Source organism: Schistocerca serialis, chromosome 9 (genome assembly GCF_023864345.2).
Source record: "Schistocerca serialis cubense isolate TAMUIC-IGC-003099 chromosome 9, iqSchSeri2.2, whole genome shotgun sequence".
Taxonomy (NCBI): domain Eukaryota; kingdom Metazoa; phylum Arthropoda; class Insecta; order Orthoptera; family Acrididae; genus Schistocerca; species Schistocerca serialis.
In genome coordinates, this window is record NC_064646.1 from 335636188 (window position 1) to 335655286 (window position 19099).

Genomic DNA, 19099 nt, shown 5'->3' on the forward strand with positions numbered 1-19099 from the left:
GTTAAGTAGTGTGATGACCTTAACAGTTAAGTCCCCTAAAATTTCACACACACTCACACACAAACCTAGGTCAAGGGTTCCAGAAACTGGCTCGCTGATTTTTTCCGACATATTAAAGTTTACTCTCAAACAGTTGCTGAAGTGAAGGCCGTGTTTAAGATTTTAAAATAACAACACAGTTTGAAATTTCTTGACAGATCGAAACTGTGCGCCGGACAAGGACACAATTTTAATCTGACAGGAAGTTTCAAAACAACGCACATTTCACTGTAGAGAGAAAGGTACATTTCGGTAACAACTACCTAGGCTGTTGCTAAGCTACTTTATGCGCGTGTATCATTTATTCTAGAGCGCTGTCCCTAAGGTGTGTACGACAGCCTTGTCGAAAATTTTAAAGCCGGTCGGATGTACTGGGCATAAATGAAGCTATGGGGAGGGACAAGGTCTTCGGTAGATTTCGTGTCCGAATCCTAACAAGCTTCGCTGTAATATTATTAATTCTCGTTAACAAATTTCGTATGAAGAAGATAATAGTTTCCTGTAAAATACAACTACAATCGACATCATTTAGCGTGAAATAACCAGAATGTGACGTCTACATGACAGAGAACGAAAACGAAAAAAAGCGTTAAAATGTCAAAGAATAGTACACTATATAGAACTTTGCATTTTAGGTAGGTTGGGGTCGTGGATGTCAAATATTAATGAAAACTTAAAATTTGTTTTAATCACATAAAATTTGTGATAAAATCACAAGTCTCAAGATGTGTTTTGGAGCAGGATCTCATCTTTAATAAAATATACAATAATCCTACAATAGGTTAGTACTGTAATAACGTAAAAAGAAAACAGTGAAACAATTTGACAAACCCCCGTCTCATTTTTCATTCAGCCTTTTCCAAAGGTGTCAGCAAGCTACGAAAAGGACTTTATATGAAGTAAGTCGGCGGCTGTTTTGTCAGACGATTTTACTGATTACTTTTTACGTTGAAAAAGTATTAGCCAATTTAAAGATTCTTGTATAGTTTACCTGAAGATAAGAGCCTGCTCTAGAAACTCCTCATATAACTTGACTTTATCACTAATTTTATTCTCTTGGTCAGTCTTTCACTAAGTTCACTATTAACGTAAGCCTACTCCTCGAACACAGACAGCTCTCCCGGTGCTCATCGGGAGTGCGGCAGAGGTATGTGACGAGGCTTGCTACAACGAGCTGCTCCAGCCACTGGTTCCGCCGGACTAAGCCAGTGTCAACTCAGGAGCCCTCTACACAGCACGTGCGAGGCGGGGCACTGAGCGCCAGGGGTTTGTAATCGACCAGCCCGGCAAATAGAGACCCGCAGTGAGGAGCCGTTTAAACTCTGCCAGTTGGTGATGACGATGTCTCAGGCGAGTAGACGGTGTCTCTGTGTCATTCACAGTGATTGCTCAACATCGGACGCTGCTCGCACCCCGCGTATACCCTGCCAGGCCTGGCAAGAGCGCTAAACGGGAATAACACTAACGCACTCTGGTGACCATTGTACTCTTCACAGAGATTTGCTATTCCAATCCCCAAATGGTACGTACGTGTACGAAGTTACATCGACATCCGAACATGTCTTCTCGGTGCTCCACTTTTTTGTCGGGCAGTAGTAGATTAATTAGTTTCCCGAAAATGTCGTCGCCAGATGCTATGGAGGACATAAAACTCGACAAACTGTTTTTGAAATTTTCTATTCTAGCGAATAGTATCTAATACAGGCTGAATAGGTTTTGACGTGATAGCATCATCAGAAAGTACATTTCTCTCGGAGGGGTATCCGATTTTCAAGACAAGTGAGTAAATACCATTACCATAGTACTACAGTAGTTAAACCTCGTTAAGAATGAATTCGTGTGTTTATAATGCATTTATCCTCCTTTTGAAGCTTGAGCTATCTGCGGTAGTTACTGGTAAACTGATGACCTCTATCGAGAAATGTAATGGAGCAAGAAAAAGACACTCTTAGAGCCCTTCTAAAAGGCTATTTCTCTCTTACGAAATTCTCTACACGTCTCTTCCGTCTCCCTAGCCTCATGACCCGCTTAGTGCAGTTTTATCTTTTTCTGAGGGCACAAATTCTGATTTCCCTTTCAACTTTTGCTATCGCTGCTACATAACTTGCAGTTTTGTCGGGGCTCCTTTAACATGTACCCACTTCCGACGTTGAGAACTACGCGTGCTGTTTACTACAGTGCAATAGAGAAAGCTAGACAATCAAGGGAACGTGACTGCGTTACTTCTCTCCTGCTCGCAGTACTAGACTTCACATGTTGCCAGCAGTCTATTTTCCAGTGTAAGCCAGCTGCACAGAATATCACATTTACTTTCAGCTTATAATCGTAGTTACATTTCTGAGACTACTAACTTTCTAACCGACGCTTCATTTCCAAAGAAGGGACGCGACAGTTACACGAAATAAGAGTTGCACTGTGCGTATCTCTGCTTTCAGAAGTGATGGTTCAGCACAGCGGTCGCATTGCCTCACGTAACATATAAAAAATGACTGCAATACTTAGCAGTTTTCTACATATAACAGAGCGTTCATCTTCATGGTACCTGGATATAACCACAGCACACGGGAGAGCCAGCGCGTTAATCAACAGACCATTCAAAATGCAACATACACTTCCGGAAAAAACCGTGACAAGTACTGATTTCAGCGGCATAACCGTATGCTCGTATGTGCATACTGACAGATTCTAGTGTTACTGGTTCATTTGTCAAACGACGCTCAGGATGACTGACTGTGCACCCTTTGCTTAGACTCTGCCGAAAGTAGCTTTGCTGATTTTAGAGGTGAACGGTGTTTGCAAAATTTGTTCTAGGGTACAACAATGCCCCCTGCGAGGACGCACTCCTATTGCACAGCTTTAGCCCTTTGAATGGGGTTGCATTGTGAGCCTGTGGGAAGCTGGATCGACGTATCGACGGATTGCCTCACGTGTTCTGCACAGTGTTCCGGCGGTGTCTAGCTAGTTTCAGTAGTGATACACACCTGGAAATTGAAATAAGAACACCGTGAATTCATTGTCCCAGGAAGGGGAAACTTTATTGACACATTCCTGGGGTCAGATACATCACATGATCACACTGACAGAACCACAGGCACATAGACACAGGCAACAGAGCATGCACAATGTCGGCACTAGTACAGTGTATATCCACCTTTCGCAGCAATGCAGGCTGCTATTCTCCCATGGAGACGATCGTAGAGATGCTGGATGTAGTCCTGTGGAACGGCTTGCCATGCCATTTCCACCTGGCGCCTCAGTTGGACCAGCGTTCGTGCTGGACGTGCAGACCGCGTGAGACGACGCTTCATCCAGTCCCAAACATGCTCAATGGGGGACAGATCCGGAGATCTTGCTGGCCAGGGTAGTTGACGTACACCTTCTAGAGCACGTTGGGTGGCACGGGATACATGCGGACGTGCATTGTCCTGTTGGAACAGCAAGTTCCCTTGCCGGTCTAGGAATGTTAGAACGATGGGTTCGATGACGGTTTGGATGTACCGTGCACTATTCAGTGGCCCCTCGACGATCACCAGTGGTGTACGGCCAGTGTAGGAGATCGCTCCCCACACCATGATGCCGGGTGTTGGCCCTGTGCGCCTCGGTCGTATGCAGTCCTGATTGTGGCGCTCACCTGCACGGCGCCAAACACGCATACGACCATCATTGGCACCAAGGCAGAAGCGACTCTCATCGCTGAAGACGACACGTCTCCATTCGTCCCTCCATTCACGCCTGTCGCGACACCACTGGAGGCGGGCTGCACGATGTTGGGGCGTGAGCGGAAGACGGCCTAACGGTGTGCGGGACCGTAGCCCAGCTTCATGGAGACGGTTGCGAATGGTCCTCGCCGATACCCCAGGAGCAACAGTGTCCCTAATTTGCTGGGAAGTGGCGGTGCGGTCCCCTACGGCACTGCGTAGGATCCTACGGTCTTGGCGTGCATCCGTGCGTCGCTGCGGTCCGGTCCCAGGTCGACGGGCACGTGCACCTTCCGCCGACCACTGGCGACAACATCGATGTACTGTGGAGACCTCACGCCCCACGTGTTGAGCAATTCGGCGGTACGTCCACCCGGCCACCCGCATGCCCACTATACGCCCTCGCTCAAAGTCCGTCAACTGCACATACGGTTCACGTCCACGCTGTCGCGGCATGCTACCAGTGTTAAAGACTGCGATGGAGCTCCGTATGCCACGGCAAACTGGCTGACACTGACGGCGGCGGTGCACAAATGCTGCGCAGCTAGCGCCATTCGACGGCCAACACCGCGGTTCCTGGTGTGTCCGCTGTGCCGTGCGTGTGATCATTGCTTGTACAGCCCTCCCTCAGTGTCCGGAGCAAGTATGGTGGGTCTGACACACCGGTGTCAATGTGTTCTTTTTTCCATTTCCAGGAGTGTATGTGTAATATTCCCACGCCTTCAGACCAGGTTCTGGAAGGTTGCGTAGCACAGACGGACGCTTTCTGCGAGCAGCGGTGGCTGACCGAACATAGACCAGCGACGAAATCCGGGCCATGTTGGAACTGCTCTGTTATCAGGGACGACGGGAAACCGACTGCTTGCAGCAGAATTAACATCACGTGTGCCTTTGGCTAGGCTGCTATTAACACCACAACATCGCCAAGCATGACTACTCTGGAGAGTGGAATTACGCCCTCTTGTCTTCAGTGATGAGAGTAGTTTCTGAATCTATGCGAATGATGGACGTAAGCATGTATGGCGTATACTTGGTGAGCTGCCTGTTGGCCACAACACACAGGTCCCATCACAGGTTAGGTTAGGTTAGTGTTTTAAACATCCCGTCGACAACGACGTCATTAGAGACGGAGCACAAGCTCGGGTTAGGGACGGATGGGGAAGGAAATCGGCCGTGCCCTTTCAAAGGAACCATCCCGGCATTTGCCTGAAACGATTTAGGGAAATCACGGAAAACCTAAAGCAGGATGGCTGAAGACGGGATTGAACCGTCGTCCTCCCGAATGCGAGTCCACCCATCACAGGCTTTGAGGTGTGTGAAAGAGAGGGGTGGGGGGGGGGAGGAGGAGGAGGCGGCATCAATTGCAACTCGCAGTCAGATTTGGTGTTTTTGTAAACAAAGTAAAGTAAACAACTACTCTGGAAAAGGAGAGCAGTAGGCCCTTCGTCAACGAAACGCGTATGCGACGCCATGCAGTGGAACCCCCTCGAGGAAGACCATTAGGCCCCACCAAACCGACCGCGCATGGGACGCTATGCAGTGGAACCAGTCCCCAAAGCCCGACTAAACCATTGCCGAACTGCAACAAAAATCGCAAAATGCTTGGGACAATCTACTTGAGGATGCCATTCGACTCTACATGATCCCCTGCATGCCAGAACACACGTCCGCGCTGTCGCCAGGGGGAGGTGCACTTTATATTAATGCGGCTGCTCACACATCCCTTACGGTCACCGAGTTTATCCATTCCGTATACCAAATTAACTATTATTTCATAGGAAAAGTCTGACGGTAACGTCGAATCGCACTAGGAATCGTACACCTCACTTGACAACACATACACGAAATTGGAGGGGAGGCGGAAGCCAGAAAGTACTGAAAAACAATACTCACATTTTACTTCACGCGCACACACAAAATATTAAACATGAGGCAATGCAAAATACACATCATATACGTAATACTTCAGTTCAGCGTAGTATCGTAAAATGATTATATTGGTTTCTGTTTTAGTATCTACAAGTAATTATTATTTTATGTTAGGCTATACCGTGACTGTTATTGAAATCAATCACAGTTTACTTTCATTGCGCGTTTCAGGTGTTTGAACCTCCGTCATCAGGTGAATTTATGTGAATTAATATGACATTTGTGTGTTGTGTGAGCGGCTAAGGGGTAACGAGTGGTACTCTTTAGTAGCAAAAGACAGAAACAAAACACTGTTTTAGTAGACAAAACAGACATTTATATTTCGGTTCACGTCTGCATTTGGAGGCCTCCACAAAACTTTGAGCCATGTACGGAAATAGTGTACTGTTTTTGTCGCTTCTTACTGAATAGGGCCACAATTTATCAAAAAACCATACACACAACACATTCGTTCCTTATTAATTCAGATAACTCCACCTCATGATGAAGGCTTAAACGAGTAGATGAAATAAAATAAATTGCTACTTGTAACAGTTAACTTGTAGTTTCAACTGAAATTGTATATGTGCGAAAGGATGGTGTCTTCCGTGACATACTTCCCTAGCCTGTGAAAAAAAGTACATAAAATTATGAAATTCGTATTTAGAGCAGCTAACTTTGTCACTGGCTATAACGCATTAAAACGAGAAAAAATACATCACTGATTTCACTATTTAAGACTACAAACAGTGAATCTAGCGGGACCCGAAGAGCTTTGCTTACTGTCATGAATGCAAATCGTTACCTGTACACCACATCATTGTCCACAAGCATTTTATTTGTGAATTTGCGTCTGCTTAAAATCATACTTTGAATAAATGAGCAAATTTCCTTAGGTCATAGTTTCTATCACTGAGATTACTGGGGAACAGTCATTGGAAGTTAATGGGCTCATTAGGACAACAAAAAATATGTTACCATATAATGATTTTATGACAGAGTCTTCAAAGTCACACTCAACATGCTTATTCCATGGTGAACTTGTACATAGTCGGCACATTACAAATCACAATACAACACAAAGGAAACTATTGCACAACAGGATATACATTTTGCGGCTTGAAAGCGCTAGGCTGCGAATGCTAGCATTTTCTTTATGCTTTGCAACAAGTAGAGCTTTCAGACTCAACCTACTATTGTCTTACGGTATGCTGCTGAAATAGGCTGTAAAAAGCAGACCGTCAATGGACGCACTCGTGTTAGACGTCCACGTAAAATTACCTGCCACTTCCGTACGAGCACTTTGGAGAGCGGCCCTTTCACATTGGCGGCCGACACTTCAATAGGTGAGTAAGTGCTCCTACGTAAAGTTTCTCATTCCTCTATTCGGGATACCTCCCACAACTAGAGCCCTCTGACTTTACATAGCGAATTGCCAACATTACGCAGCAGACGCAATTAACATGAGTTATGTATTTTGATAGAAACTGCACGTTATACTTCTCTAGTGATTTAACACTAAAGAAATCATTAAGATTTACATTTTAAAACAATGATAAGAATATAATTATTATGTCAAATACGTTTATGAAGACTTGTCGTGTTACAGGGTTAGTTATTGAGGCTGCGTGCGGATGGCATCAGCGAAAGGCCTCCGCTATTATAGAGATTATACGAGGGTTGTTGAGAAAGTATTGTGCTATCGGTACGAAATGCAAATCACAGTGAAATTCAAAAATTTGTTGCTACTCCTTCCAGTTACTTTTCTACAAAGTCGCCGCTCCGACTTAGACATTTGTCGTAGCTTTGCACCGGATTTCCAATACCATGTCATAGAAGGCAGCCTCCTGTGCTTCCCGTTACTTCTGTACGCTCGTCTGAAGTTTGTCTGTGCCAAAATTTTGTCATCATACCCAGCGATTCTCGTGAGCAGAGATGAACAAAGGTGGGAACCAAATCCTGGAATTACTCATTTCCCATCGAAAACGCTGCAGAGGTGTCCTCATTGTCCTTGGAGTGTGTGGCCGAAAATTGTCATAACACGTACGTTATGTGGTGTTGAATGAAATGGGGAGAAACCTCGCAGTGGGCACCCACACTTGGCACGCAACACTATTTTCTAGGCATCTTTGTTTGCTTGCTGTGTGCTCATATATGAAAAGAGCAACGTGACGTAATCGACAGGCATACTGCAGACACTGCCCAACACATCTGTTCAGGCTTCATCCGATTTTCACTGTCGTCTCCATTTGGCGACCTTTCGGACCTTACTTTCCGAACAACCCTCGTAATACAGCAGCCAGCCGGAAGTATGGTATAAAAAGTTTATTCACATTTAATCACTACCAGTAAACATTTTTATTGTACTTTTCGACGAATGCGTCTCAGGAACATAAACCACTTAAGCTTTCTCCAAATTATGTATTTATCATTTTTAAGACCACTTCCTGTAGATTCCTAAAGTTGCAAGTCTTTCCCATATTTTTAATGAATTTCAAACGGGTGTTTTCTTTGTCTTAGAGTACCTTTAAGTAACAAGCACAAAGCAAAGCCTCACCATAAAAAATTTGTGAGCCATCTGATGATTCATTTTTAAAAATCTGAAGTCGCTGATGGTTAAATATGAATCAACTTTTTATGCCACATTCGTGACTGATTACTGTATTGAAGTTAGAGTCCTTTATTTCTAACACAGACACGTTTCTGATAATATTGAACTTTGACAAGATAGAGTTTCTGCTATAGTTAAGACTGCAACAACAGTTTGGATCCGAAAAAAAAAATCGCTTCCGCCTAAACCTGCGGAGCAAATCGTTCTATTATTTGTCTCATGCGCCACTGAGCGCTGATAGTGCGTGGACTCTTGTCGCGTGTCGTGGTCAATCCCACATGTTGCCAACGATATTTCGATTACTGCGCAGAAGTTTTGCTGGGGCGCCCTTACATTTCTTCCATACAGCCCCGATCTCTACTCAAGCCGTTGCCATATTTTTGGAGCCCTGAGGAATGACATTCGTGGCCTTCGATTCGCTTCAGGAAAAGAGGTGCAGTCATGTATACAATCACGGTTCCGTAGGCAACCGCAGACTGTTTTCCATGAAGGCATTCGCCGTCTACTCTCACAATGGGATACATGTATTAACAGCTATGGCTATTACTTTTGAAATAATAAACAGTTTACTCACTTTTTTACATCTGGCTTGTTCTCAATTGAGTGTCCCTTATACTGCCAGCCGGCCGCGGTGGCCGTGCGGTTCTAGGCGCTTCAGTCCGGAACCGCGAGACTGCTACGGTCGCAGGTTCGAATCCTGCCTCGGGCATGGACGTGTGTGATGTCCTTAGGTTAGTTAGGTTTAAGTAGTTCTAAGTTCTAGGGGACTGATGACCCCAGATGTTAAGTCCCATAGTGCTCAGACCCATTTGAACCAACCTTATACTGCCGAGCCCATATCCTCCCGTAACTTTATCTTCTGTTCCTTCCCCTACCACAGCGCTCCAGTTACCCATGATTACTAGATTTTCATCTCCCTTTAAATAATGAATTATTCGTTCACCGTAATCATACACTTACTCTACCTCTTCACCTCTTCACGTGGCATCGCCGGGTATACCTGAAATATTGCTGTTGGCGTTGGTTTGCTGCCGCTTCTGAAGATAACGATGTTAGTGAACTGTTCACCGTAAGTCACTCTCTGCCTTACTTTCCTATACATAACGAATCGTACGTCACACCCTCTTCTGCCGCTGTTGATATTACCCTATATTGGTCTGATACAAATAACCGATTATCGGAAATGAATATTACAGGCACCAAGAGGTCTTAAATGAGTATTACGTCAAAAGAATGTGTTTCTAATAGATTGAGTTAGATAGTAAATAAATCACAGAGAAAATACGCTCTCACTGGGGAAGATACTGAAGTAAATCAGTCGTCTGTGTTTCCAAGGATCCGTCTCGCGGTTGCCTTGACCTATTTGGGGATCTCTTGGAAAACACGAATTTGGATGTCGGGACGGGGAATTGTACTGCTCCCGCCTTCCATAGAGTGTATCCGATCGCTTGCCACTCTACCACGTGCCCCGGCCTGCTGAAGAACCAGTCGCTCTAGTGCATCTCGTGGTAAGCAACGGCCGATCATGTTTGCAGTAGTGTGACAAGGGACTGTTTCAGTCCAGCGCCCGCAGCAGGGTAAAACCGGGATCAGCATATTCCACAACTACACAGTGAGACTTGGTTTCGCATTACGTACGAACGTAACCTGTTTCATGCTAATGAGCTCAATATTGCTGCTGATGAATGAAATACATTACTTGTTTTATTCTTTATTTTCGCTTCATTCTTGTGTTACGGATGTCTTAGCATGACTCATTTATAAAACAAAAAGGACACGCTGAAAAGCAACTAAAAATTAAAGTGAAATTTCCGAAAAAATCCACAGAAGTTCTGTCAGGGCACAACAATTATAACACTCTGACTACGGGTATCTAGCCTGATTCTTGTCCAATCAAAATAAACAATGAAACATTGAAACATGTTGCGTTTCCTATATATACAGGGTGAGTCGCGTAAGACGTAAACACCCCCATTATTCCGTTGGCGAATGCACGTATCGACAAGCGGTGTTCGGTGAATCATAGCCGACTATGGGACACATACTTCGGTACATGCACAATAATCACAACGTTTATATTGACCGAGATAATGAGGCAAGTACATGTTTTTTTAAATGGAACGCTATACTTTTCTACCATCATTCGAACGCTCTGGAAAAGACGCGTAAAGTGATGTAACGCATGTTGCTATTGTGTTTCGAACTTCGCTTAAAAGACGCTGGGAAATATCGTACGATTGAAGGTCGAGGCGGTCGGAAGCGGCGTCAGACTGTAAACACGCCTCGCGCGACCCGCGGGCCGAGTTGCCGTGCTCCATGCAGCATGCACGGCCTACGCTACGAAGGTAAATCCTCATCCGCCCTCTTTTAAGCAAAGTTTGAATCACAATAGCAACATGCGATACATCACTATACGCGTCTTTTCCAGAGCGTTCGAATGATGGTAAAAAAAGTATAGCGTCCCATTTAAAAAACAGTAGGAGGCTGTTTGTTCTTACCCCCCACAGTATTTGCAGATAGTAAGTAGTATGGCTACCAGGTTTGGTTGAAATCGATCCAGGGATTTAGGAGGAGCTTTTTACAAGTGGCTTTGCCCATGTATGCACACGTCACACGTATTTCACACATATTTAACATACGTCCAGCATACTTATACACATATTTCACCTGCAGTTTCGTTTACAAGAACCTCATTGTTTATGATGTTATATCTCCTGAGCTATGTGCCATACAGTGACATAATTTTGTTGCTTCATTGAACGGCAAATGTGGATACAGTCTGTGGAATGTATAGCGAATAGAGTTAGTAATAAGTAAGGAATAAATTAAAACGTAATACATGATGCGGCAGGTATTCATGCAACTCATTGTTTATGATCTCATATCTCCTGAACTACTCACACAGTGGTATAATTTTGCAGGTACGTTCAGTGGTATAAGTGAAAACTGTTTGAAAACAGTGTCACCGATGCAGTAAGTAGTAAAGAAGTAATAAATTAAAATATCAATCCTGACGCGACAGTTTTATTGCATGAACAGCGAAAATGTAGTAAGCAATAAACTTTTGGCTTTAAACAATTTGTGCGGGTTGTCAGCGAGAAAAGTAAAGTTTGTTGCAAGTCATTAAGGGCTCTCATTTTCAAATACTGGGTAAATAAAGTCTAGGTACTCATGTGTCGTGCCCTACAGCACTTCTTTGTTCCCGCCTCTAGCTCCTTGACATGGCTAATATTGCTCACAGTTTTGTAACTAGTGTCCTCTGCGGTTCATGCACTTCCAAAATGACAGAACTAATCGTCTGTTTCCATTCCTGCTTGACCAGGAGAAAGCTCCTGTTGTTCCATTGTACTCGTCGTGTCTTATTGACATGCCTTGCTCAACCGCGACTGAACAAAACGAAACACGCTTTTACGAGTCATCTTCTTTGAAAAGTTATTACTATACCTCGGCACTGAGCAAGAAGCTGACATAAGACAAGGAAAAGTTAAATCTCTGCTCATCATACTGGCAATACCCTTCATTTTCGCAATCTACAGTACTTGAACGTTCCTTCAGGTTACGACATTTCGTGGCTGCACAATGGGTAAGATATTCACCAACATCTGGAGTCGCTGCTATCTACCTGACCGTTCTTTTCCTAACAGGTACTTTTTAAGTAATATATATTCAGAAACAGTTCCGTTAGTCATAAAAGATCCTGGAAAGCAGGTGAGGAGACGCAGATAGATATGTGATCGAGGCACCTCGTGATTACTGCATCCATATTTTAACTCTTGTGCTAAATGTCTAGCTGAAAAAATATCATTTTTTTTTTTGCAAGATGTGGGATATAATGTTGCAGGTTCTACAACTATAGCAATTATTTGAAATCTAATATCAGCACAAGCTGCACTTTTATTTTCGAATACCATGACTAGCTTCAGCCACTAAGATCATTTTCCAGGCCGGCCGAATTGCCGTGCGGTTAAAGGCGCTGCAGTCTGGAACCGCGAGACCGCTACGGTCGCAGGTTCGAATCCTGCCTCGGGCATGGATGTTTGTGATGTCCTTAGGTTAGTTAGGTTTAACTAGTTCTAAGTTCTAGGGGACTGATGACCTCAGCAGTTGAGTCCCATAGTGCTCAGACCCATTTGAACCATCATTTTCCAGTGGTTATCTGAGCAAAATTGAAAACCAAGGAACAGTGGAAAAAAGTTCTCTAAAAGAGAAATTAGCAAAAATCATCATCATATCATCATAAACTAAAGGCTATGCCTTGTCAATTTAGCCACGTCCCTCTCTCCGTTGTCATCCTCTTCAATTCTTCATACGATTTTATCCCCATATCTACTTTGATGTTATTAAAATACATTGCTCTTGACCTGCCTCTTGGTTTTTTCCCTAAAACTTATCCTTCATACTAAAATAAATAATGTTTTATACTATCTGATCCACAATTTAAGAAAGTAACACCATCCTGGGAGTCCACAGAGGCACTGATGAGACATGTCAACAGTCAATGCTTAAATAAGGAAGGGGTGGGTTACAAGGAGGGCCCTATAGGGTAGGGGAGGTGGCCAGTGGGAAACAGATAATAGTAAGGACATAAGAACTATGTTTTAAAAATAAAACAACATACAATAACATATTGATTTTAACAGGTTTACAAATTAACGATTTACAGTCTCTTCCTATAGCCGTGGGAGTACACTGATAGACTGATGATAAATGTGAAGATGCAAATGTCTAAAGGGGGAGGGGGTTCTCCTCCTCTAGGCAAATGGGGGAGTGGGGTCTCCCCCTTTAGGCATTTGCGTCTTCACATTTCTCATCAGTCTGTCACTGTACTCCCACGACGATACCCTCATAGGTTAATACCCATGCTTGGTTTCTTAAATTATGACAGGTTGCTGTACAATATTATTTATTTTACAATTCTCGTTTCGACGATGTTTGTACTTAGCTTCTTTTTCGTGTAACTTATTCCATTCCTCTACCTTGTTTTTTTTTCAGTATTCTTTGGCTAACCACCTGAAAATAGCCTTAGCAACCGAAACCAACACTGGCGGTCTAAAATATGCACTTGTCTGCCAAACTTAAGGACGGGCTAGATAAATTAATATAACATATTAACTACCCATTGGAAATGAATTAAAGGGCGGGAGCACGTTGACAGAGGCCTCCCAATCGTGCACAGGAAGATGGTCGCCGTGTGGCGTGACTATAACGCTAGATGAGGATGGCTCCGCAGCACGAGGCAGTTGAGCGAAAGGCAAAGGACACTGTGTGCTAACCAGGGAGCAGTGATGCACTGTGATTGTGTTTTTCATTACAATATGGCAGGGAGACAATATCTGGATGATCTTCGTACATCCATATTTAAACTGGATGAAGGTGGGACACAACTGGTATGATTTTTATTAAAAATGAAATTCTTCCAGCTGTACTTAAGATTTTTTATTTACTTCGCTACTAGTTTCGACGTTGCGGCAACGCCATCTTCAGGCCCGTTCACTTTGCTGAAAATAGTTGTGTCTGGCTCAGTCGAGAAGTCCGCGGTGAGACCGACACGTGCTCCACATGGATGGCGGGCAGTATGTTGCATGGGCGGACTGACCTCCAAATCTTTGAACACGCTACACTCACTGGCCAATTTCACTGTGACTCTGTAGTGCTTTCCGACATGCGTCAGGGATTCATTCCTCCTGACCTCATTTTTATGGATACCAGTGCGGGAACATATCGAACAGTGCAGATGTAGGAGCTCTTGCAACAAGAGGATATTCCGCGAATGGACTGGCCTGTCCGTTCGCCCGACTTGAATCCCAGTTACTGCAGCACGTCCACATTCAGCAGCTGTCAACGGCGCTGGTGGAGGAATGTGAAGCCCTACCACAACAACTCCTTACCGACATTGTGGATAACATGGGAGCACGTTGCAGAGTATGCACTGCTGTCCGTGCTGACCTCACAATCTACACTCCTGGAAATTGAAATAAGAACACCGTGAATTCATTGTCCCAGGAAGGGGAAACTTTATTGACACATTCCTGGGGTCAGATACATCACATGATCACACTGACAGAACCACAGGCACATAGACACAGGCAACAGAGCATGCACAATGTCGGCACTAGTACAGTGTATATCCACCTTTCGCAGCAATGCAGGCTGCTATTCTCCCATGGAGACGATCGTAGAGATGCTGGATGTAGTCCTGTGGAACGGCTTGCCATGCCATTTCCACCTGGCGCCTCAGTTGGACCAGCGTTCGTGCTGGACGTGCAGACCGCGTGAGACGACGCTTCATCCAGTCCCAAACATGCTCAATGGGGGACAGATCCGGAGATCTTGCTGGCCAGGGTAGTTGACTTACACCTTCTAGAGCACGTTGGGTGGCACGGGATACATGCGGACGTGCATTGTCCTGTTGGAACAGCAAGTTCCCTTGCCGGTCTAGGAATGGTAGAACGATGGGTTCCATGACGGTTTGGATGTACCGTGCACTATTCAGTGTCCCCTCGACGATCACCAGTGGTGTACGGCCAGTGTAGGAGATCGCTCCCCACACCATGATGCCGGGTGTTGGCCCTGTGTGCCTCGGTCGTATGCAGTCCTGATTGTGGCGCTCACCTGCACGGCGCCAAACACGCATACGACCATCATTGGCACCAAGGCAGAAGCGACTCTCATCGCTGAAGACGACACGTCTCCATTCGTCCCTCCATTCACGCCTGTCGCGACACCACTGGAGGCGGGCTGCACGATGTTGGAGCGTGAGCGGAAGAGGGCCTAACGGTGTGCGGGACCGTAGCCCAGCTTCATGGAGACGGTTGCGAATGGTCCTCGCCGATACCCCCGGAGCAACAGTGTCCCTAATTTGCTGGGAAGTGGCGGTGCGGTCCCCTACGGCACTGCGTAGGATCCTACGGTCTTGGCGTGCATCCGTGCGTCGCTGCGGTCCGGTCCCAGGTCGACAGGCACGTGCACCTTCCGCCGACCACTGGCGACAACATCGATGTACTGTGGAGACCTCACGCCCCACGTGTTGAGCAATTCGGCGGTACGTCCACCCGGCCTCCCGCATGCCCACTATACGCCCTCGCTCAAAGTCCGTCAACTGCACATACGGTTCACGTCCATGCTGTCGCGGCATGCTACCAGTGTTAAAGACTGCGATGGAGCTCCGTATGCCACGGCAAACTGGCTGACACTGACGGCGGCGGTGCACAAATGCTGCGCAGCTAGCGCCATTCGACGGCCAACACCGCGGTTCCTGGTGTGTCCGCTGTGCCGTGCGTGTGATCATTGCTTGTACAACCCTCTCGCAGTGTCCGGAGCAAGTATGGTGGGTCTGACACACCGGTGTCAATGTGTTCTTTTTTCCATTTCCAGGAGTGTATTAAGAACCATGTATGGCGTTATGTAATGTCCAGAGGACCATCATTAATCGCGGAGACTTCAGTATAATTGTTATCTTTGAATAAAAGTGTTCTTTCTGTTCGTCTCATTCCTTATTTGTTTCAGTTACCTTCTGTACTATACTGTAGCTATTCTTTATATGTATGGTCTCAGGTTCATTAAGCTATATTATTTCATAATGACGCGTTACACAGCAGTTACCTTCGTCCTTATGTTTGTCACGCAAGCCATTGTTAAGCCCTTAAGTCAGTATATTGGTCGTTTTGGAGCGCTGTTGATGGCGTAGAAATGGCACCAGGTGATCATCTTTCCCTTCATACCTGACGTAATTCATGGCAGTGAAGTGGTGTGTGCATCCCAGAAGGTTGTACCGAATAAGTGCATTTAAGTTGGATCGACGTGGAGGCGTGACAGAATTGCATAAAGTATCCACAGTGTTTGGATGTGCCGATAACCACAACGGGAATGAAGCCGTGTTGGTTAGTGTATCGGTGCGGACTGTCCAATACCTCTCCAAGGAATTATGTACCACACGCCGCCATGTAGCGCAGCGTAGAAGTAACGTAACCGGCAGGAGCCTCAGACGAGTGTCATGTTTGCCAATGACAGTCGGTTTCCAAACGCGACATGAAGTCCGCTGTTTTTGAGTGGCCGGCCGCTGTGGTCGAGCAGTTTTAGGCGCTGCAGTCCGGAACAGCGCGGCTGTTACGGTCGCAGGTTCGAATCCTGCCTCGGACATGGATGTGTGTGATGTCCTTAAGTTAGTTAGGTTTAAATAGTTCTAAGTCTAGGGGATTGATGACCTCAGATGTTAAGTCCCATACTGCTTAGAGCCATTTGAACCATTTTTTGTTTGTGAGTGAAGATTCGTCTCAACCAATTTTTGAGAAAACATTGCGAAGGTATCTGGATGCACTGAACGTTTGGAGTCGGGTACCGCACCACAGGCAGTGGCGCAGAAAGCTGCTCGATCTCATGAGCCGAACAACACAGAGACTGGACATCACATGACTGCAGGAGTGTGGTGTGGCACGACGTGTGGCGATAGTGCCTCTTTTCAAATGACTCAGGCCGTCGAGTACACCGACAGTCCAGTAAGGAGATAAATCCGCGGTCTATGGGAGGTGTCGTTGTGGCTGCATGGGGATCTGTGGTGTTTTTCGAGCATTTTTCGTACCATCGCTTGAAGCCACTCCCGGCGAAAGTGATCCAGCAAGTTTCTTTCAAAATTCTCGGTGACCAAGTGCTGCCATTTCTTCCACATTTTCGTGGCGAGCATTCTGCCGACATTTCCCTATTCCGAGGTGACAAACTCTGTGTTCTCGCGGCTGCACGCGTACCCTCCTGGTCTCACGAATGCTCAGGTAGCCTTTTGCACCTCAAATCAGTTGGCCTTAATCTCACATGTCTCGGACAATTTGGAATAGTCAGTGAAATACAGCTCTCAGCAGCCCCATAATCTGATGGTTCTATGGGAACTAATGACGAATGAGTGGCTTCAGCAGGATGTGGCAAAACTGGATAAATTAATTGACTCTCTAGCTCGCCGAATTATCAGGATTAGAGGCAGCGTTATACGGCATTAGAGTGATGTTTTTAAGGGTGACAAGCTTTTTGTGCAGTGTCCCGATATTTTAATTGAACACGGTTAAGACTGTGTTCCTTACGATCAGGGAACAGAACCAAATTTAGTTTCAGTTAGATAAAAGTAAAAACGGAACTTTTGTAGGATCACCTTGTTGTTCGTATGTCTGCAGAACGAAATTTTCACTCTGCCGCGGAGTGTGCGCTGATATGAAACTTCCAGGCAGATTAAAACTGTGAGCCTGACCGAGACTCGAACTCGAAACCTTTGCCTTTCGCGGGCAAGTACTATACCATCTGAGCTACCCAAGCACGACTCAGGGCCGTCCTAACAGCTCCACTACCTCCAGTATCTCGTCTCCTACCTTCCGAACTTCGCACAAGCTCTGCTGCGAACCTTACAGATCCAGCACTCCTGGAAGAACGGAAATTGCGGAGATATGGCTTAGCCATAGCCTGGGGATGTTTCCAGAATGAAATTTTCACCTTGTGGCGGAGTGGTAGCTGAGATGAAACTTCCTAGCAGATTAAAACTGTGTGCCGCTAGAACACTTGTCCGCGAGAGTCAAAGGTCCCGAGTTCGATTCTCGGTCCGGCACACAGTTTTAATCTGCCATGAAGTTTCATATCAGCTCCCACTCTGCTGTAGAGTGAAAATTTCATTTTGGAAACATCCGCCAGACTGTGGATAAGCCATGTCTCTGCAATTTCCTTTCTTCCAGGAGTGCTATTTCTGCAAGATTCGCTGGAGAGCTTTTGTGAAGTTTGGAAGGTAGAAGACGAGGAGCTGGCGGAAGTGAAGCTGTCAGGACGCGTCGTGAGTCGTGCTTGGGGAGTTCAGATGGTAGAGCACTTTCCCGCGAAAGGCAAAAGTCCCGAGTTCGAGCCTCGGTCCGGCACACAGTTTTAATCTGCCAGGAAGTTTCATGTTCGTATGTTTGTCTGTCTGTCCGTCCGATTGTTAAGACCCCTTTCTTCTCAGGAATAGGTATAGGAATCAAGTCAAAATTTATGTCAAATACTAACGTCTATGGTCCCTTGGCGGTGTAAATAATGCAAGTCAATGCATTCATATGACACAGCCATATACGTCACATATTTTGATGCCCGCAAGCTCTCTCACCAGGGCAACTATGGGAAGGTTAGGGACACGCAAGTCGCCGAAGTGACCTTCAACAGAAATACTTGCACCGGACCGTTGAGACCCACAAAGTTGTTATTATGATCACCTGTAAGCGCAATTCAGTTTGTACATAATAGTCAGAGCAATAATGCTTAGATGACTTTCAGCTCAAAAATAGACTGTTACAGGACATGCCATGAACTGGAAAATCGTACAGGCCAAGTAAAAACATTTATCGAAATTATTTTTAAATGGTTGTAACACACTTCGTGTTAGCTTTATGGAAATTTTCCGTGCAGTACATAACTGATAGTGAATGTTATCGCTACGTCGAGTAGTTAACCTTGCTCGCTAGGTTCCTTACCACGAAAACTGTCAGCGTAAGTGGGAGAGTGTCTTAACTCTTTCGCACAAGGCTGTTATTATATTAATTCAAGGCAGGCGACCCTCGTAACTCGGAAAGCTAGCGCGCAGTCGTGCTGCGACGCTCGACTGGAATCCGACGCTATTATTCCGGCGGGAAGGAGAGAACAGGCGGCGGCGTTTTCCGATGACCAGACCATAGAGTAGCAACACCTATGGAGTGAGTATGCTGCATCTACATCTACATCTACATTTATACTCCGCAAGCCACCCAACGGTGTGTGGCGGAGGGCACTTCACGTGCCACTGTCATTACCTCCCTTTTCCAGTCGCGTATTGTTCGCGGGAAGAACGACTGTCTGAAAACCTCCG

At 45.6% G+C, this 19099-nt stretch overlaps 1 protein-coding gene across 2 annotated transcripts in view; it reads left to right on the plus strand.

Annotated features, from left to right (window-relative positions):
* The window catches only part of LOC126419067 (glucose dehydrogenase [FAD, quinone]-like), a 215320-nt gene that overhangs the window by 148399 nt on the left and 47822 nt on the right, over positions 1–19099 (plus strand). The window contains exon 1 of one of the 2 annotated variants that reach the window (XM_050086147.1): positions 18828–18947. The exons of the other annotated variant lie outside the window; for it this stretch is intronic. Coding sequence (XP_049942104.1) covers positions 18943–18947 — 5 coding nt within the window. The 5' untranslated portion in view covers positions 18828–18942. Of the gene's footprint in view, positions 1–18827; positions 18948–19099 lie in introns of those variants that run through there. 2 annotated transcript variants of the gene reach the window in all.